The sequence below is a fragment of the Electrona antarctica genome, assembly GCF_951216825.1.
Source record: "Electrona antarctica genome assembly, chromosome: 1".
In the NCBI taxonomy this organism is placed as follows: Eukaryota; Metazoa; Chordata; class Actinopteri; order Myctophiformes; family Myctophidae; genus Electrona; species Electrona antarctica.
In genome coordinates, this window is record NC_136806.1 from 58486736 (window position 1) to 58508912 (window position 22177).

The 22177-nt window shown below is 42.5% G+C and overlaps 1 protein-coding gene and 1 long non-coding RNA gene across 2 annotated transcripts in view; one reads left to right on the forward strand and one right to left on the reverse strand.

Moving 5' to 3' along the window:
- The window catches only part of LOC306931740, a 72670-nt gene that overhangs the window by 15944 nt on the left and 34549 nt on the right, over window positions 1-22177 (reverse strand). The window lies entirely within an intron of this gene.
- tnmd (tenomodulin) overlaps window positions 1622-22177 on the forward strand; it is a 67075-nt gene continuing 46519 nt past the window's right edge. The window contains exons 1-2 of the mRNA XM_079513115.1: window positions 1622-1757; window positions 8453-8587. Of these exons, the coding sequence (XP_079369241.1) occupies window positions 1710-1757; window positions 8453-8587 (183 nt within the window). The 5' untranslated portion in view covers window positions 1622-1709. The remainder of the gene's footprint in view (window positions 1758-8452; window positions 8588-22177) is intronic.

Genomic DNA, 22177 nt, shown 5'->3' on the forward strand with positions numbered 1-22177 from the left:
ATGAAGTTATGCTAAATGCTAAATGATCTGGAAACTCACAGAATTCCAGAGGTTTCCTCCTCTGGAGGTTTGCACTCTCCTGCCTTTCAGAGGCACACACAATCGTGAATGTTTTGAAGTATGATGTATTAATATTACTGTAAAAACTATGACAATGTTATACAAATGTATCCATCCCCATAGCTGCACTGCAAAAAAAACACTCCAAAATCAGGATTTTTGCAGTCTGTGTACTTTTATTACAATGAAGGCTCTGGGGGGTTGCCAGTCTGAGAAGGGCTTCAATTACTGGGTGTGTTTCTTTAACCCCTCCTGGGTGAGCCTGCAACTCATTCAATGTTAATTGCATCCCAAATACAACCAAGAGGCTTCTCAAAATGAAGTTCCACACAAGCATGTTATTTTCCCTGATAATTCAGAGCATACTTATTTACACACACCTCGACAGTGGGTGCAGGGCCAATAAAGCAAACATGGAAGGAGGTAGCGCCCGCACACCATTCTTTTGGTAAAGGATTACTTTATTGAAAAAAACTTTTCGATCTTAGTGGATCATCGTCAGGTCAGTATCAGTGACGAAGTCATAAAAACCTCCAGATTCTGTCCAGAAATCCCGCAAATCGTACAGTAGTGTGCTCAAAAGACATACAGTAAGACACATAAAAGGCATATTGTTGTCTTTCCAGAACGGCCTGTTATAGCGCCACCAGGATGCCGACTTTTGTAAAACACATTTTTTTATATTACTCTTCCAGATTCTGTCCAAAAATCGTTACACAGTGTCTCTATATAGTCATGTGTTCAAGACGGATCTGTCCGATATTTCATATTCCATCCTAATTGGCTAACATTGGCTTTCAAAGTTTGCAGGATTGGCCAGTTTTGAACAAAAAGCCTCAAATCATGAACGCAGCGTGCAATTTACGTGAAATCTTTCACAGACTTTCCTACTAGGCTGAGGAATATATCCCACCCTTTTCACATTGGCCTGTTATAGCGCCACCAGGAGGCCACAACCTGACCTGCCCTGGTGGAGACCTGTGCCCCGAGGGGCACTTTATCTAGTTTGATACTCCTTTCCTCACTTATGTAGGCTACATGTGTTTTGTCATTCTGCAAATACAGTAGCTACATCATTTATTGTATTTTTCAAGCTAAGCCTAGCCATCCTCAACAAATCGTCACCCAGCTCCTTTACCTTCCTATGCAAAATAATGCATTAATTGTACTTATTTGTGGTTGTGCAGTGCAGGCAGTCACCTAAATAGGCTATGGAATAAAAGCAACAAATACTACTTTTTAAAAAACCTATAGGCTATGACTGAACATATAAATATATGTAAATTCTGTTATTCTTACATTCAACAAGATGTGTCTTCCGTGGGTGAAAGTTCAGAAAGTGCCACTGCTGAACCAATTGTCACTCAAAGTGCTGTAATGTAATTTACTGGATGAAAAATGCATTGTCTCTCAGTTTGCATATGATTTCTCAGCATTCGACTGCATAGAGCAGTGCAGGAGACATCTGCTAAGCTTATAATGGGGATCACAAGTGCTTCTGTAATTCCACTCCATCTGAAACTTCCCTCCCCTTCAGCACACGTACTCCCAAATTATCAATGGAATGAAGCTGGGACTCTGCCTTCCAGAGTCTCAGTGTTTTCTACCCTCAGCTTGGAAGAAGGAATCCTTTCTGTGCTCTATTCATTATGGAAACTAGATCTCAGGCCAGCAGTCAACAGGTTCTGTGGAAAGATGTGAGTTAAAAAATATGATGATGATAATATTTATTTCCCATATTGTGCTAAATAAACTGTGGTTAACTGTGGTGACTTCATCATTATACAGTCAGCTTTATAATTTAAAAAAACAATTGAATTGATCTGTGGTTTGAGCTTGCTTTTTTTGAAAATCACACCTTTTAGAATTGTGCTTCTCATTGAAAGAAAATATGTAGGTGGTTGTCAGAGGTGGCTTGGGGGAAAAAGGAGAGGGCGGGGGAAAAAAGCAATAGAGAAACATGCTTTTCCATTTTTTGTATTATTATTATTTTTTGCCACAATATTTGACATTGCTGTTGAACTTCTAAACTTGAACACAAGCAAAAAAAAATGTGAAATAGCAACAGGGCTTTATATCTGAGCGAGGGATGATGATATCAGAAACTGTTCAGAGAAATCATTCTTCCTTCTTGCCTTGACTGTTAAGACTCTCTCTCTCTCCGTCTGCCTGCCTCGGCTCCACCTGCCCCTTGCTTTATTCTCATCCCCGTGCCTCACCTTCATTGAGCTTTGAAATCTTCCTATTATTTCCTTTTTCGTGAACTCATGGTCAAGTGGTGTTGCAGGCTAGGCTAGGCACAGTATTGGTTTTGAAATCCAAATCTCTCATATTATGCAACCACAGGACACAGACGTGCAGGTCGAAAGCAGCGCGAGGGCTCTCTGGCTCCGCAGCGTTATTTCCCGTATTGAAGCATGCTTTCTAGCCATCCATCATGTCGTCGTCGTCGTCGTCCCCCCCCCCCCCCCGCCACAGCAATGCCAATCGATCTAGCAGTCGCAGGAACGTTGTCCACACACGGTATACGTTGAGAATTATGATTAGGAAACCACCTGTGGCGTCACATTTTCTGGACGTCAGCCAATAGTTTTCAAATGCATTCAGTTGCAGTGAATATTAAATCAACCGTCCTCATCTTGTCTGATTGTTGTGAAGCAATGTTGATACAGTATACGCCGTTAGAAGATGGTGTCTTGAACTACCTTGATCGGTGAGGTACAGTAGTACAGACTCAGGGATTGTGTGATTGATGTGTTCATTCTCTTTGAACCGGAACACGTCACTGTGAGGTGACACTGCCAGAACAAACTATACCTGCTTTTTAGGATATGCCGTTGCTGGGCCAAAAAAAGTACTCAATTTGTTTTATGTACAGTAGCCTAAGTAAAAGGATCAATACTGTAATGTAGAAACACTCGTACAATAAAAAAGTTTGGTAATCAAACTTTACTTAAAGTACAAAAGTGTAAAATATACTTAATTTTCAAAAAAGTGGTTAATGTATGTTTTGTAAGAAATCAAAATATACAAACTAACTGTAGTAACTAAAGTTTTCAAATACTTAGTAGTGGAGTAAAAGTACAATATTTGTGAGTAGAAATATAACATAACACTACAGTAAAGTGAATGCATCTCAAAATTGGACTTGAGTAGATGTTCTTAGTTACTTTCCACCAACTGGCTCCTTTTTTTAAGGACGGGTTCCATCTTTTTCCACAAGAACAGCAGGGGGCTCCATGGCCCTGCTCATCACAGAGCACCAGGCGTCTGAATCTCATGCCCCGGCCAGACCCCTTGAACACTGACCGTCCGCTTTGGCGCGCACGCACGCACACGCACACACACACACACACACACACACACACACACACACACACACACACACACACACACACACACACACACACACACACACACACACACACACACACACACACACACACACACACACACACACACACACACACACACACACACACCCCTTCTGACTGTATCCCCCCCCCCTCCTCCTCTGTGAGTACCGCAGACGGAGGTTTGTCCTCCAAGTTAAGTTTCCATTGCTTCTGCTCCCCTCCAGAGCAGAGAGAGAGAGAGAGAGAGAGAGCGAGAGCGAGAGCGAGAGCGAGAGAGAGAGACAGAGAGAGAGAGAGAGAGAGAGAGAGAGAGAGAGAGAAGCCACATTTTTCTTTTCCACTAAAAGAGATTCTCTATGTGAGGAATGTCTGGCTCAGTGATTAGGTCTTCTGCTTCTCATCATACCTTGCTGCAGGCTCCTTGCTTTGATCTGAATCACTTTCCGTTAACGACCCACTATGTCGCAAACACGTTAAGCCATTCTGACCTGAGATCAGATTCTAAAAATGTCTTCTAAATCCTGAGTTTTCTGAAAAAGCTATGTTTCTATGTCCGTCGTTCTTTGATTTTTCAAAAATAGCAGACCTACAAGCTCGTAGCGCGCCACTCGGTGGCGCGCTATGAGCTTGTAGATCTGCTATTTTTCAATAGCTAAAGCTTAACATAATGCTAACACCAAAAAGGGTTCCCGCCCAGAATGGGTTAAATGAATAACAACGATGAAATATTCAATAATATAAATTAGTAATTGATGAACTAATTAACACCCTTTTTAGGATTGCTATGAATCCCCATGTCTAAAATGCATTACAAAAACACGATTAATGCATCATGCTGTAATCCGCTTATAGCATAATCATAGTTACTAGGAAGTATGCTTTATAAGAATGATCACAAAACATTCTAAATCATTTTAGTGTATAATGGCATAAGTCTAAATGCATTGTAATCAGCTATAAGCTGATTACAATGCATATATACTTATGTCATTATACACTGTATAATTACAGTTATAAGCTCTACAAGCCGTACATAAGTACTCATAATGCAATCACAGACCATTATAAAGCCTTTTATAATGACTTACGAGGGTAACTTTCATAATACTTACACTGGTCGCTCACAGACTTTGTAGGTGTTGTTGTTAAATACAGTGTTCTAGTAGCCCCTACTTTACTGCCACCTCCTACAAGGAACCATCGCATGTGTTACTTACATTTTTAGACCACACAGTGTGCGGGAAACTCTCGTAAACCCTATATATTTTGACTAGGGTCCCGTCTACACAGATCCTACAAATGTCTTTTAACCCATTTAGGCCTGACGTAAAAAAAAAAAAAAAAAGATTTGTGCCGCATTTTCACGATTTTTCAAAAATAGCAGACCTACAAGCTCGTAGCGCGCCACTCGGTGGCGCGCTATGAGCTTGTAGGTCTGCTATTTTTCTCGTATTCATTGTTGATACAGTTGGGTGCCAACGATATTGTCCCTTATCATTTGACCCATTTAGGCCTGACCTCAACATTTAAAAAAATCCTTCTAAATCCTCCAGTTTTCTGAAATAAATATTTTCACGATTTTTCAAAAATAGCAGACCTACAAGCTCGTAGCGCGCCACTCGGTGGCGCGCTATGAGCTTGTAGATCTGCTATTTTTCAATAGCTAAATTATAACATAATGTTTAAAACACCAAAAGGGGTTTCTGCCCAGAATGGGTTAAATAAGTAGTGCTCACACTTGGAATCATGGCTTTTCCAGTCAACCTGATAAACAGAGATCCACATGAAATGCACCTGCAATGGATGGTTTATCATGAGCATTTTTCGTATTTTTAAGATTCAACACAGCACAATTCACCTTTAGCTAAGCCCCGCCCTCTCCCACTTAGACACTCCCACTTGGACACTTTCCAGCCGGGCTCATTCATTCCAATGTAAATATCATGGATTATACACATTAAATACTGGTTCATTTTTGGAACCAGACCTTCAAAATCTCTTCCAAATCCGTCAACAAGGCCTGCCATATGCACTGGAAAAATATGTGTGTGACATTTCTTTTTTAAAACAATGTTTTATCATATAGGAAAACTATTGGTGGAGAGGTTTGTCTAACCCAGGGGTTCTCAACCCGTGGGTCGCGATCACTCGGGGGGTCACCACATTATTTTGGGGGGGGTCCCCAAATAATTTTCTTTTTTTTGCAACTGAATGGCTGTAAAATGGAAATTATAAGAGTTTGCATAGTATGTGGTGCATGCATAAACAGATTATATCTGGTTTCAGTATTCATTTATGATATATTTTCTCTATTATTAAGGTTATTTTTGCAGTCAGTTTGTATTGGTGGTAGGGAGGGGGTGGGGGTCGTGAGACATGGCCAAAGCATTTCCGGGGGTCCCCAGCCAAAAACGTTGAGAACCCCTGGTCTAACCCATGTTATGCTTAGCTGTGATTGGACCATAGCAGTTTGAGGAGGGGCTTAGCTATAGGTCAATAAGATCATTTTACTACATCCTACGGTCTGGGGTGTCAGCAGGGAATGAATGGGAGGAGTGGGACGGTGGCACTACATTCTCACGCTGGGGCTCCTCACTGGCAGGTGAATCAGTATAGGATACAACAGCACGTGACAAACACACACGTGTGTGATGAGGAATTAATTGGCATTTACAAAATTGTGGAGAAAAGGGGTGAAAAGATAAACAAAGTTATTATTAACAAAGAGTATATCCCTAAACCGTTTTATAATGAATAAGGAATTGATAAAGCATTCCCCAATCCACTGTAGTCAAACTACCGTAACAACCTCAATCATAATGGAAGGGCAAGGCTGCTTCATCATCACTACACACACAAAAAGACATGCAGATAAGCAACACCAATGTTTCTAATTGAAGTTGGTTCAGTTTTTACTTCCCTTTCTTTTGTCTTCTGAGAGCTTCAAAAGTAGTCCAGTGTGAATGAGACGCTTTCATATAGTCTCCCTTGGAACTGTGTTGGAACAAAAGCTTGCCTTTATTAATTTGTGGCCATAAGCTTGGGGAATTTTCACTATAGCAGGGAGAGTTTTAATTTGAGGAAAAGTTTAATAAATGTGACCTTTTTGAAGTGCGGCTCCACCATATGCTGTGCCTCGTGTATCATTGCTTTCATTGTATGGTTTGCTCTTTTCATTTACGATACAGTAGCTTCATTGGGGAGCGTTTTTGTGCATGTCATGGGTTGTATGGAAGTGGATCGCTTGCCTTATGTTCATGTTTGTTTGTTTGTTCTTTAACCAATTCATCTAGTCTTTTGCGAGTCATTCGAGATGCAAGACAGACAGCAGACAGCTTAAAGTATTCCCACATCAATCAATAAATCAGACCATCAATCACAAATAAAAGCTGAAATGACAGGGTTTGATTTGGAAAAAAAGCGCCGTCTGGCATGCCAGTTTCTAATTGAGTTGTAATTAATGCAGGTGCGCTACTTTGATCATTTACTAGGACGATCTATGAGGATCCGTACTGTACTCTACTTTTCACTCTTAACCCATTCTGGGCGGGAACCCCTTTTGGTGTTTTAAGCATTATGTTGTACTTTTAGCTGTTGAAAAATAGCAGATCTACAAGCTCATAGCGCGGCACCGAGTGCCGCGCTACAAGCTTGTAGGTCTGCTATTTTTGAAAGATCGTGAAAATGTTGCTCAAATGTTTGAATATATTTTTTCAGAGCGAACGTTTTTAACTCAAATCTTTGCTTCTGGGGGGGGTCCCTGGAACAACATATTTTCAGATGGGGCTCGGCGGGCAATTACATAGATTTTTGGGGGTCCTTGACAGGAAAATTTTGAGAACGACTGACATAGAAACATGGGTTTTTCCAGAAAACTGGTCTAAATGGGTTAAGCTACTACAATACAAAATGTTTACTTTTCACTCCATTTCGTTCTGGTCAGCACCTCATTGCTAGCGCTACCATGCTACCATGTAGATCTGCTATTTTTCAATAGCTAAATTATAACAATGTTTAAAACACCAAAAGGGGTTCCCGCCCAAAATGGGTTAACTGTCCTTTTGCGCAGATCACGCAAACCTCAGCAAAAATAAAAGGACAATATCGATGGCCTCCAACTGTATCTAAGAGATATGTTAGAATTTCTAAGATACTTTAAAGCTGCACTATGTAACGTTCCGCTTCTCTACCTCAGATTTGAACGTGGTTTCCAGCGCATGTGCTCACATTTTGTACCATTGAGCAAATTATAAGACCCTGCCTGCTTGCTCAGGGGAAACATTCAATCTTGACCGTCACGTCGAAAGTTGTGTCTAGGTTAGACATACATGACCTTTGACATTATCTACATGTCTGAATAGAAGAGCAGGGCGACACAATACAACCACACACATTGTATTGTATAAGTTATTGTATTAACATACTCTACCATGATACACATTGGACAGAATTACATATTCATTAAAGGGGAAAACCACCCATTTTCAACATTTTATTATGTCATTAATGTACCTTAGAGCTGTTGTGTGGAAATAATAAAAAAGTCCCCCCATTTTGTGTTTCCTAGAACTGTAATTATGGAAAAAATCATTAACATGGTGAAACACATCTTGATAACATGGCGAAACACATCTTGATGACATCATCAAGATGTGTTTCACCATGTTTCACCATGTTTTCACCATTTTTTTCAGACCTCTAGTTCTAGGAAACACATAATGGGGGAACCTTTTTATTATTTCCACACAACAGCTCTAAGGTACATTAATGACATAGTAAAATGTTGAAAATGAGTGGAATGCCCCTTTAAGAAAAAGTTACATAGTGCCGCTTTAAGAGTTTTACTTGAGGGGTCTAGTGGGTGACACTTTCACTTTCACCAGTCATTCTCTATTAACCTGTGGCAAGTGTGGCTTTCAGGTAATCTTTGTATCATATTGTAACAATAAATATCCTAAACATATATCCCTTCTGAGACAAAAGGATAAAGTTGCTACAGCACCTGGAGTAATTTCCCCCCAAACCTTTGTTTTCAGGTCGAGGTGGGGAACGAGAAGAAAGACAGATACCGCAGCTACCAGCGAGGGGCTCTAATTCTAGGCCTGCTCTTCCTGGCTTTGACCCTAGGTGTTTTCAGCCTGTGGTACTTCTGGAGTCCAAGCCCAGGACAGGTAAGACTAAAAACTAAACTTTGTTTGTTAGACGCACAGTCAACTCTGTGACTTCTGCCGCCAGTGAACCAAAAACATATTTCAACCACGGAAATAAAAGTGCTGCACATTTTTCAGTCGAGTTTTGGTGGAGTGACGGTGTATGGATTAGCTATAAGAGCCAAAGACAACCCTCATTCTGTATTTTATTATGCCGTATGAAAGGCTTTGTAGGCAATGGGAAAGACAGCTGTGTTTTGCTCCGCCAACAGTCTTACTGTCAGCTCTATGATTTGGGGGAAATCCTGGGACAGATCACTGGAATCTTGCTGCTGGAAACGTCGGCCTGAAGCATAATTTATCATTTACTCCATTAGCAGCTCTTGCACATTGTAAACATCTCGTCAGTATTATGCAAGATCTTGATACCTCCAATCCTGAGCTTAATTGCTGTTGGCCAAAGCAGCTGCACTGGAATTCAAGTCTCTTGGTGATATAATTGGAGTAAACTCCTTGTCCCAGCAATTCATCTTGTAAAATCCAATTCACTCACCTTTGATAGAGAACATTTTCACTCTGCTCCTTCTGCAGATTTTCCCAAGGGGCCAAAAAAGGCTAATTTACTCAAGTCCGTGGCAACAACACCGATACTTCACATTGACATTCAGGTGTTATGTAACATGGAAATTATTAAAATCATTGTATTTCTTAAATAGAATGGGATAAGGACGTGGCAAGAGTTTGAAGCCCACATATTGTAGAGTAAATATCTCCCACGGCTCTGACTGCAAAACCAGAGCCGCAAACCTTGCGCTCTAATGCCCATGGGCGAATAAAGAAAAAAACAGTGGTCGTTCCTTGGAGACATTTAACATTAATTCTGACAGTTTCAGAGACTATTCTTCCGTCCCTGCATGTATTATGTAAGGTGTAAGGATAATGTACTGGGAACAAGTCAGTTATGAGAAAATAACCGCATGACAGTGGGGTGCATTTTCCCCCTTGATGTGCGGATATTTTCGCATAACTGACTCGCTCACAGTAGCTGTGGTGCGCAGCAACTAATTTCACTGATGTTTAAATTATGATGTTGTAATAAACAAAGGCTAGTCGAAAGTTAAGGGAGCACCCAGAAAAGAGCTAGGAGGACTGAGCACATTTCAAACTATAAAGCCAAATCTCAGCGGAAAAAAAGAGCCATTTGGAAAAAATACTCAATATAATATTAAAATAACCAAATCACATTTTAAATGCTGCAGAAAAGTAGGACATTTTGCAACCATTCATTATGTTCATACTGCTGACTTGATTCAGGAAAAATGACATTAAAGGAGAATTCCATACTAGAAGGCTTTCTTACCTTTCTTTGTAGTTGTTACGTCCCCACCAAAGAGGTCCAGGTGTTATTTTGTGCAAAAGCTCCTCATTGGCTATTTCCCCTACCATAAGCCCTCAATGAATTGCATTGAATGGGAATTGAATGGGGCTATGGGGTGTTGTGCTAATTCGCTTATTTCCATCGCTCAAAATTATTATTTTTTTGTATATATCCTCTCTTCATAATGTAAATAATATGTCAGGCACACTTTACTACTTATTTCGATGGAAATAAGCGAATTAGCACAACACCCCATAGCCCCATTCAATTCCCATTCAATTCAATGATATTCATTGAGGGCTTACGGTAGGGGAAATAGCCAATAAGGAGTTTTTGCACAAAAAACACCTGGACCTCTTTGGTGGGGTTGTAACGACTACAAAGAAAGGTAAGAAAGGTGAAAAAGCCTTCTAGCATGGAATTCTCCTTTAAGACAAGAATGAGGAAATCAATGTCTTTCTCACGTGAAATTGAAATGGGGAAAACCATTATTATAAAGATAGAAACTTTTCTGAATGTCGGTGTGCTCCAGCAAACATTGTGTCAACTTTATCCATGCTTTATCCAGTGTGTTGTTTATGTTTAATAGGGAAGGTTCAAGGTATGTCAAGTAGTCAAGGCATTACAATGCTGAAAACGGCATTGTAAACGACAAAGTTAAGTAGAGTAAATCATGGAAATAATGAAGTTACCGTAAGCACTTGCATGAAGTCGAATTTTGTCGAAATGTCTTTTCACAGAAATAAGTTTAACTGACAAGTATTAAGCAAACAATGTGTAGGGGCAGCACCGTTCAATAGAGGGTATGCATGTGACATCATCATCATACCCGAAGTAATGCGGAAACGCCTACTGAGTGGCATAAAAGTCCTATCTGATTGCTTTGAGAATGGCAACAAAGCGCTCCTTTCCTATAGAAAATCCTTTGCAGGCAGAATCAAAGTTCCTTGTGATCGTACCCTAAAATGGGATATGTCTATGATTTTCATGTTGCCATATTTGGTAGTTTTATAAAAGCAATAACTCACTCCAGGCCATGTTTATTGTCATTATATCACACCTAAGGGGGCTGTCAGGCCAAATGACAATATAGCACGGCCTGTCATGAGTTATTGCTTAATCATAACCATGGCCACGGAGAACACTCGATTTTGATTGACCAAGAGGGTTGCGTATTATTTTCAGATTACTGCACACCTTTGATGCAGCTGCCTTAACATCCTAAATTAACGCCATGGAGGCCCGGGGCGGAGATCTCCGTCAAGTTCAAGGTCATGGTCAAGTGCCCAAGCCGGAGATTGATAAATAGGACGGAGATTAATGATATCAAAACCGATCGCTTCGCTCCACATCCTAGGAGCGCTTGTTGCCCAATCCGATGACGTGTCAAACAATGACACGTCATCGAAAATGTTCCCTGCCCGTTTAGCTGACGAAAACGGAAATCTTAAAACGTTCATCCCGTCTAATTCTGAAAAAAGATCCTGTGTTTGACGGCCTTCCGCGGTCCAGTCGCTAGTCGCGATAGATTTATTCTTACCTCCCGTTGTTGTCGATCGACTCTAGAGTGGTGTGGCTATTGTTAGCTGCTACACAGACATGCACAACAACTTCCGGTGCGCCGGTAAAAGTGGTCCGGGCGCTATAAATGATGGGCACATGGATTAAATTGATTAAATAGGTCCGGGCAAGCAAGGTGTTAATATGCAGCATTAAAAGTATACCATACTGAAACTAACATAAGAGCTATCCATAAAGCAGCACTATGTAGTTTGGGTATAGTCACTGTGGACACAAATAACATGGAAGCAAAACGTCTTTGACTTTATTACCCAAGAGTTTCTGCAAAGACAAAGATGTTTGCTTCCATGTTATTTGTGTCCACAGTGAGGTTGGCCATGTCTTCTCTTTACTTTGACTGGCAGTTCTGCCTTGGTGCCTTGGGAAATATCGGGATGAAACTCTCTCGCATACATAGCAATAGAGTCCCTATACATCATCATCATCATCATCATTTTTCGACCGCGGTCGAGATCATGGATTTCACAATGCCACGACCAGACTTTCCGGTCCTTCATTGTCATCCCCAGTTCCTGCCTATACTGATGCATGTGTCCCTAGCGATGACATCAGGGAACGACAGTTTTCTACCTCTGGTCTGCTTTGAGGCAGGATTCCAGAGAAGGGAAGAGAAGATAGAACCCCATTGTCAGCTCTGTAGCAGAGGCCGGCAAGCTGTGTTCTTCTGGATCGGACTAGTGAAGAAACACGGGGAAGGTTGCCGTATATTAGATTAGTCGATGGGTGGCTCTTCCAAGACAGATTTTGCACTCTCATTAGAAGGTGGGTGTAAGTGCCATCCAACCGTTTCTCTAATTTCTTTTGAAAGTGTAGAGTCCCTTAAGCATGTAACTTTCTAATATATTATATTTATATTTGTGGGACATAATATACTATATAGTTGTTCAAAGGTTACATGCTGCTTTACATGATTTCAATAACTTTGACTGACTATTGACTATTGTCAGAATATTGACTCAGAAGCTTCACTCTCTTGCTAACTTACTTGTGTATTCTGAAAGTTAAACAAACACCATATTGCCCAAAAACATAAACAAACACTACTTCAAAAGCTATGCTACAGTATGAGTGGGATAATGCAAAAACAAATAATGCATTCTGCGGAGGAGGTAATAATAGTGTTGGAAGACGTAATCACATTTTGTACATAAATAAAAGTAGCAATACCACAATGAAGAAATATTCTGTTACAAACAAAAGTCTGGTATTCAAAATTTACTTGCGAAAAAGTACGAAAGTATTCACATTAAAATATATGTAAGAATTGAAAGTAAACATGCTATTTTCAAAGCATTTTTATACATTTGGAAACATTCTGTATAATGACTGGGTATGTCGACAAGCTCGCAGCGCGACGCTGTAGATCGTTATAAGTATAATTGGGCTGAGGTGGTTAATGCAAAAAATAAATTAAAGATATTTTGAATATTTTGGAAACATTTTAACTACACAAAATATTTTCAGGTGGGGATCCGTGGAGAAATACCTATCAAGTTGGGGGTTGGCTAACCCTTGACATGAACATTTTAATTATAATAAAACAAGCCCAAATAAGCAACAGCACCGTGTATAAGCCCTCATGAGTTTTCTGAAATAAATATTTTCACGATTTATCAAAAATAGCAGACCTACAAGCTCGTAGCGCGCCACTCGGTGGCGCGCTATGAGCTTGTAGATCTGCTATTTTTCAATAGCTAAAGCATAACATGGGTTTCCTTTCTCACCGCCACTTATTTCTTTTAATGTCTTTTAATAATGTTACCTTTTATTGTGTTAAAAAAAACAACAACAATATCATGAAAATGCAACCCGCAACTACCAATATATCCAAAGGACTTTACCAAAAGACACGCCCAAAGTCACTTATAATAAGCATATTTTGCAACACTGGTCCTGAGCTCAGGTTAACCAAGGTTCACCTCTGCTTCCTGTATAGATGGTACATCCACGTCCGCCCCCCCTTCAACACAGATATAAATCACCTTTGAGCCATCTCCTTTGTCCTTGTTAAATATTTCATAGCGGAGGAAGAGCAGTCATTATTTCCACTTTAATAAGCTGTGATCATTGTCACGTGGCACAAAATACATTGATGGCAGAGCTTGCCCGGGCAATGAACATCAAACCCACGGACCCAGGGTTGTGCTTTAATGGGGTCTTGAGGGGGGAGACGCTCGTTCTCTGGCCTACATCAACGAGCAAAATGGCGGCACATCAAAGCTGAATCACCTGTCTGTCAGCTTCGAGCCTCCACCAACCTTCAACCCCCCCTTACACACACCATCAGTGAGAGAGAGAGAGAGAGAGAGAGAGAGAGAGAGAGAGAGAGAGAGAGAGAGAGACACAGACAGACAGACAGACAGACAGACAGACAGGCAGACAGGCAGGCAGGCAGGCAGGCAGGCAGACAGACAGACAGACAGACAGACAGACAGACAGACAGACAGACAGGCAGGCAGGCCGGCAGGCAGGCAGGCAGGCAGGCAGGCAGGCAGGCAGACAGGCAGACAGACAGACACAGTACGCTATATGAATATTTCACAACACTACACACTTTATGATGGCTGAATCTTGCTTGTTTTTTCCTCCCATGCAGAGCTTAAGTCGCTGATTATGGTTCTTCCTAAAACATTAAGCCTTACGGTGCGTTCAGACCTGGATGGTTAGAGCGGCGCGATTACATACAAAGTCAATGCAAAGACGAGAATTGCGCGAACAGGTGCGGCGCGACCTGGCGCAGCACAAACGGGAAGAACCGAGGTGAATATATATATATTGTATTCAGGTCTGAACGCAGCTTTTTAGAGTTGCAATTAGAAGCCAGTATTTGTCAGTTCTGGGCTGTATACTCACCCCCCCCCCCTTTTACAAGCTCACATAATGACACACTGTTAGTAAACCCATTTAGGCCTGACTTCGAAATTAAAAAAAAATCTTCTAAATCCTCCAGTTTTCTGAAATAAATATTTTCACGATTTTTCAAAAATAGCAGACCTACAAGCTCGTAGCGCGCCACTCGGTGGCGCGCTATGAGCTTGTAGATCTGCTATTTTTCAATAGCTAAAGCATAACATAATGCTAACACCAAAAGGGGTTCCCGCCCAAAATGGGATAACCTGGGCATAGAGGGGCGGAACCAACTATAGCGCTGGAAACCGACACCGACTTCCGATTGGTTCACCAACATGTGGGGCCGCCAGCCCCTCCTCCTCGCCTCCCTCCCCAGTAGAACGCAGCGGAGAACACTGACGTCACCAAATGTGGAGTGACGCCCCTCTGCACTCTTATTGGTTTAGCAAAATACAAGGTTCACTCCCACTCCTATGCCAATTTTCCGGCTGGGCTTTTTTTTTCTTCCTTTGAAGACAAAACGCCTGCGATCCCGAGGCTATAGTAAAGCGGCAACCGTGTGCACATTTGGGGAAGAATTTGGGAGAATCTCGGACAGTGATGACATGCCCCCAAAATAGGGACGCCAGATTGAAAGTGGTTAAACTGGCATCCTATGAATTGAATGGAGATTAAAGTTTTATATATACATTATGTATTTATGAATTTTACCCTCCCTTTCAATTGGTCCCCCTGGCGCACCCTGGCAGCCCCCACTTTGAAAACCTGACGGCTAAAGCAATGCGATCTGGAGCCCTGCTATAAACAGCCACGGAAAGGTAATTTGCTCGGCGCATTGTATTTCAATATGCCATGATAACCACTCGGGAGCTTCTTTTAATTACTTCCAAACATATGTCGTTACAGAGGGCTGGCAAAGATAGTTTGCCATCCGTTTTGCTGCCAGTGTGTGCGGCGCGCACGTACGTACGTGTGCATGAGGGACATTTTGTATTCCTGCGCATTGTGTGTAGTCGTGTGTTAGAGACTAACCACATTCTTCTTTGGCTTACGGCAAATTTCTGCCTCAATGTTTACTATGTGCTCATTATTGTTCTGGGCCACAGAGCTCGCCAGGGGATTTTTGCTTCCTTGTAAATTAATTCACTGTTGTTATTATTACCAGTTTACATCTGCAACTGCATGAAAATAGAATCTGGACGTTGATTCTAAATAAAGAGAATAGTAGTAATGACTTTGCACATTATCATTTGAGAAAGGGAAAAAAGGCCTGGCCTTTAATAAACCCAACAGTTGCATAATTCCAAAAAGCACTATCCTCCATATGGTGGAAATTGGTTTATTTTGGGCTGCGTCTCCATTTGACAAACAACCTTAAGCTAGTTTCACTTCAACAGGGCAACAAGACACGGGGGTCATTGAGCTAGTTTCACTTCAACAGGGAAATGAGATACAGGCCATTTTTGAAACTAGCTCCTCACCACTACGCCCTACACACTTCCACTCGGTTTGAGCATAGACATATAAATAATAGAGACGCAATGCAATGCAAGTGGATGGGAGGGGAATTCCGGTGCGGTCTCTATTATTTATATACGCTCATATACGCTCAAACCAAGTGGAAGTGTGTAGGACGAGTGGCGAGGAGCTAGTTTCAAAAAGGGGGACAGGGTCATTGAGCTAGTTTCACCTCAACAGGGAAACGAGATACAGGGTCGTTGAGATATAGTTGGAGGCCATCGATATTGTCCTTTTCTTTTTGCTGAGGTTTGCGTGATCTGCGCAAAAGGACAGTTAACCCATTTTGGGCGGGAACCCCTTTTGGTGTTTTAAACATTATGTTATAATTTAGCTATTGAAAAATAGCAGATCTACAAGCTCATAGCGCGCTACGAGCTTGTAGGTCTGCTATTTTTGAAAAATTGTGAAAATATTTATTTCAGAAAACTGGAGGATTTAGAAGGATTTTTTTAAATTTTGAGGTCAGGCCTAAATGGGTCAAATGATAAGGGACAATATCGGTGGCACCCAACTGTAGCTCAACATGGCAACAACAAGGCACATGCATGCAGGGTAGCTGGTGAATGGTGGAGGCTGTAAACAACCGTATGCTGGAGAGCTTTGACTGGCTCACAGGCGTTTGCAAAAGTGCCCGAGAAATTCACGGGTGTCAGGCCTGAGGGAAGTGCTCCATTATTCAAGCTACAATTCCATTGCTAACCTTGGCATGGCTCCTTATCCCAGTCCCAAGGTGGCCACAGAGTCGCTGCTCCTTATAGCCTCAGGGGAGGGGGGTGGGGGTGTCAGAAACGCCTTCGTTAATGAACCAAAACGCACCTGCTGCTTTTGCAATGGTCACAGGTGTAGGGCTTTTCAAGGCCTGTGTTTATTTATCGTTTGCACGCTATATGTCCACCCCGAGAATCCTCTCAACGTCCTTGTGTCAGCGTGAGAGTGGGGATGGAACACTTGATCGCAATATCATTCCATCTTCCTGTCATGCATCAATTTCCGCTTTCTCCCTTTGGCCCCCCTCTTCCCCCCCCCCCCCCCCCCCCGTTCTGTTTACCGGGTCTCTTGCAACTTATTATTCCGGTGAAGCAACAGAGCTTCGTCTGAACAGCTGCTTTTTTTTGCAGGACCTTCTGGGAATCTATGCCCTCAACCGGGTAATCTTTTCTGAATTTTACATGTCAAGCTCATTCATTCATTAGGAGGCCCTGCGTTCACTGGTGTTTCTCCCAAGCTGCTGAATTAGGCCACTACAGGCTCACTCTCTTAAAATGATGTATTATGTCTCCCACACAGGGAAAGTGAAGAGGAGAGGGAGGGGGAGGGGGAGAGAGAGAGAGAGAGAGAGAGAGAGGGGAGTTGTTTAAATGAGAGTCATCCAAGGGCCTGAGGATGCACCTGTGCAGGCTCATGGCAGTCTGCTTTCATCTGGGACAGGGATAGCAACAGACAGTCCGCCACTGTGCCACACCACGCAGCATTGCACCATTTGCGGGTTTCCTGGTGTAAATTCTCGACTAATGGGGAGGTGAGCAGAGATTAACGTTTGAAGTGCCAGCAGTTCATGTCGCCAATCCCGTAGCAAATTGTGCATGGCGCATTGCACGCCTCTTACACACATGCACACACAAACACACACACACACACACACACACACACACACACACACACACACACACACACACACACACACACACACACACACACACACACACACACACACACACACACACACACACACACACACACACACACACACACACACACACACACACACACACACAGTGCAGCTGGTAAACGACGGAGACACAAAGTGTGCCCCCCATCCTCTCTTTCCAGCATGTGTGTATCTCATCCCTCTCTCTGTCTCACAGGCTGTGCCTGTCAAGTAGCATTCTCCACTCTGTTGTATAATTTGCTATGATTGAGCTTTTGCATCCTCTCCCTGTTGCTCCCAGAGAGCCTGCTCTGGTCCACCCGCAGTGTCCACTCACAGCCTCACAACGCTGGAGGGAACTGCAGACTCCCCGACGACGCAGTTTCTGCAATGTATGAATTCTGTATGAACACTAGAAGCTCGACCCGCCTGTGGCAGGTTGAGCGTCTTCTAATCTAACCACACCAAAGGGTCACCATGCAGCTCCTTGGGTCCAAACGGTTGCAAGGAGTTAACGCTAAAACAGTCTCGACCCTTTGGTGTGCTTTGGGCCATTGAATTCCATGCGTTGAATCACTAGGGTCAACGTGGGTCAACATGGGTCAACGTGCAACAAGACATATCACACCGCAGGGACAACGCTAAAACAGTCTTGACCCGTTGGTGTGGTTAGGGCTTTACGCCACAAATCTGTGTTGCATTGCGATCCGAGTGTGTCTTTGGCATAAATATTTGGAGTATTGTGCCCCATTTTCCCCATTGTATGCTGGGATTGTGTCTGAAAAGCAGTAAGAAGATCCACATTGCATTTCTGATCCAATGCCACCGATCATCTCCAGAAACATGCGAGTGCAGGTTTCAGATCAAAACTTTTGCTGTGTGACCTTATGGCGCCGCTCTTCAAAAACTTGTCACCATTACTGTGATCTATGGATGCAATGCTGCCACTCTGCCAGACCCGGCTGAATGCTTGAATGTCACCTTTGTCCACCAAATGTGTTTTACTTTGGCAAGGCCTTGCCTTGCCAAAGTAAAACACATTTGTGTTATCATTTTATCATCATTGCCTTCAGGGCAATGATGATGGAGCTCGAGAAGATGCTGTTCTGTCTGAGACGAAATGTTAAAAATCATGGAGATGATGCCGAGGCTTGTTTTGATTTAGAGAGGGGGATGTAATGTTCATACAAACTTCAACCCAAGGTTAGCTTTGTCTTAATCTGACATGAAAATGCACAATAGAAAGGAATAGCAGACGCTGGTGCAACTATGATACTCTTAGTAAAATACAGCATATGTCCACAAAAACATGCTGCATCGAAATGTTACATAAAACATCACACTGTTGTTGACTATTCGTGTGTGGGTGCGTGTGCGCGCGTGTGTGTGTGTGTGTGTGTGTGTGCGAGCGTGTGCGCGTGTGCGTGTGCGTGCGTGCGTGCGTGCGTGCACATAAGATATCATTTTAATCAGATGTCTGCAATACTATGCATCTATGTACAGTTTGTATACTACGTGCTGTGCTCTTGTAGGGCTTCAACAAGGAAAGCAGAAGTGAGGTCAGAAGCTGTGATTTGTGATCCTTCATGAAGGATCTTTTTCTTTTCTTTTTGGAAAGAAGAGTTTCTCATATTCTCTTTAAGCCCATCTGTATGTTAGGGTCCGGGGAATGGAATTCTGGCAGTCTTTCATTCTTTGTTCAGTATTTTCACAGATTTCTGGCTACTAACTTCATTCTCAAGTTTGAACCACTTGCCCCCCTCCTCATATTTTCGTGCAGCAAAATCTTTACCATAAAGCCGTTTTTCGGGAATTTATGTGAAATTGTTCAATTAAAATGACAGAAAACCTTGTTAATTAAATTAAAGTAATCTTCCCATGGGCATATTTAACACAGGAAAAAATGTTCAAACGTTTCATAGCATATATTATTTAGACTTCAATTTAGGTTTGTAGTAGTTAGTAAGAATTTACCTTTTACAGTTCTAATTCTTTCTTGTTTTCAAAATCAATGTGGCTCGCCCTCATTACTTCAAAATGGGATTTCGCCTCTGAATACCCAAGCAGGGTAGAAACATGGCTCATTACTTCTGGATGGCATTTGAGTTTAGTTCCTGGAGGTTTCAAGGAAAGGTAATGGCATCATTTAAAATGTGCACCTCACGGTACCCTTATAGATCCAATATACCACCGACTATACCAGCTTTGGTGTCGCTATCCTTCTCTTACTCTGTATACGTTCCTCTGCCTACTATATACTGTGTATAGTGGCAGCGGTGGCCGAACGGATTGCGGAGCGGTCTTGATACCGGAAGGTCGCCAGTTCGAATCAGCGGTCCGACACGTTAAAATTACCACCGCTGAAGTGCCCTTGAGCAAGGCATTGAACCACTACCATGAAATGTTCTATGAGCAGGGCCTGGCTGGAAACAAGTTATTGAGCTTAGACCAGATACCCTGGGTAAATATAGTAACTTTGCTTTGCTTACTTTACACAGTTCCAGCAGAGAGCTCCAGACTTCCCTTCCCTTTAGCCACTTCCTCTTGGGGGATCCCGAGGCGTTCCAAAGGCCAGAGTGGAGATATATAACCCCCCATCTGGTCCTTGGTCTGCCTCTGCCAGGGGGTCTCCTCCTCCCAATGGGACGTGCAGCGAGGACCTCTTATAGGGAGACTCTCGGGAGGCATCCGTACTAGATCCCCGAACAACCTAAGCTGGATCCTTTCCAAGTGAAGGGGCAGCAGTTCTACTCCCGAGTGTCTCGCGGATGACTCAACTTCTCGCCCTATATCTCTAAGAGGGAGGCCATAGCCACCCGTCCGAGAAAAAGTCATTTCGGCCGCTCGTATCCACGATCTTATGCGTTTGTTCATGAATAGGGTTGCCAACTCCCAGTATAAGGGACATATTTCCCGCGCGGCCCGAAATGTTTTCGGGTCAAGCCCTCCCAATTTCGGGGTCTAAATTTCGTGTCAAAACCCCCAAAACCGCCAGGTCGACGCGTCTTTTAGATTCCAAATACAGAAAGAACACGCATTTTACGGGGCAGTTGGTAACCCTAGTCATGACCCCACATATATACGTATACTGTACATGTATTTTCATTCACTGTCCCAAAAATAATTACAGTCTCACAAATAAAGTCTCACACCAGGGAAAATATAATACTCAAAATGAAATAAAGCTGGGGTATCCGGGTGGAGCAGGGGTAAAGTACCTGCCCACAGGAGTTGCATTCCTGCAGTGCCTCCAGCAATTGGCCAGGCGTGCCAAACGAACACAATTGCCTGTCACTGCTCTGGTGACTAATACTACAGGTTGGCCTGTTCAGCAGGGAGCCCTGAAAAGAAGTGGCTTGTGATTCTATGTATATCGAAGGAGACACGTGGTTGTCTACAGTACATCCTCCCCAGAGCAACATTAGGGGGAAAGGGACTATATGAACACAATAGGCATAACGACTAAATTGGGGAGAAAAATGAAAAACAAATAAATAGCTGATTAAAAACACAAAACTGTACTCGTCTTAAACGTTATATAACCTGGCCTATATAAAGTCAGATTTTTCATTACCTTCCCCCGGAATTGGGTCTGTGTCCCCAAATGTCCTGGTTTGTGTGCTACTGCTGCTGTGGTTGAATGCATTATAGGCTCAAGTGAGAAAAAAAAAAGCAGCAAGGCTGAGAAAACTATAACAAAAACTGCTTTATGAAAGCGTATGATACCCTGCCAAGTACAGTGAAATAATACTTCATCACAGCTGGTGAGCGAAGCATACCAAACTTAGGCTATTTTCCACTCTTCACTGCAGCTGCCAAGTGGCCTTTGGTACAAGTAAAAGCTTTACTTTATTGGACTAACGATGTGTTTTGATTTTTTAAAAGAAGAATCTTAATGTACAGCTACAGTCAAAGTTTAGACGAGATTTTTTTTTGTTGCCCGGGGAGACATTTTGAGGTGTCATATCAGCAACAGCAGAAGACTGAAACAGAGGAACAGGTCAAAATAAGAGACAAAGACCAAACCGAGATACTGACTATAGATAAGACTATAGTTAGACTAATGAAAATACTGTAATATATTAGTTAGACTAATGAAAATACTGTAATATATTAGTTAGACTAATGAAAATACTGTACATCTATTGGTAAATGGTGCATTTATATAGCGCCTTTATCCAAGGCGCTTTACATAGATTGTGCATTACATTCACCCATTCAGACTCACATTAGACACACATTCATACACCAATGGCGGCGAAAACCATGCAAGGCAAGAACCAGCACATCAGGAGCAATCAGGGGTTCAGTGTCTTGCTCAAGGACACTTCGACACAAACTCTGGGGGAGCCCGGGTTCGAACTTGCAACCTTGCGCGGTTACCATCCAGCCACTCTTACCCCTGAGCCACCGCCGCATATCCCCCTATGGGGATTACAATGCAAATAATAAGTACATGAACCAGTGGACTTAGCGCCCTCTACCGATATTGACGTCAGACTTCGGTGCTCTATAGAGCGTCGCAGTCCCGCCCCCTACCATGGCCCAGGAAATGATTCTCCGTTCATTTTCCTCATAGACATTTCAGAAAGTATTTATTTAAAGACGTTTACGCCGCGGACAAAGCCAACTC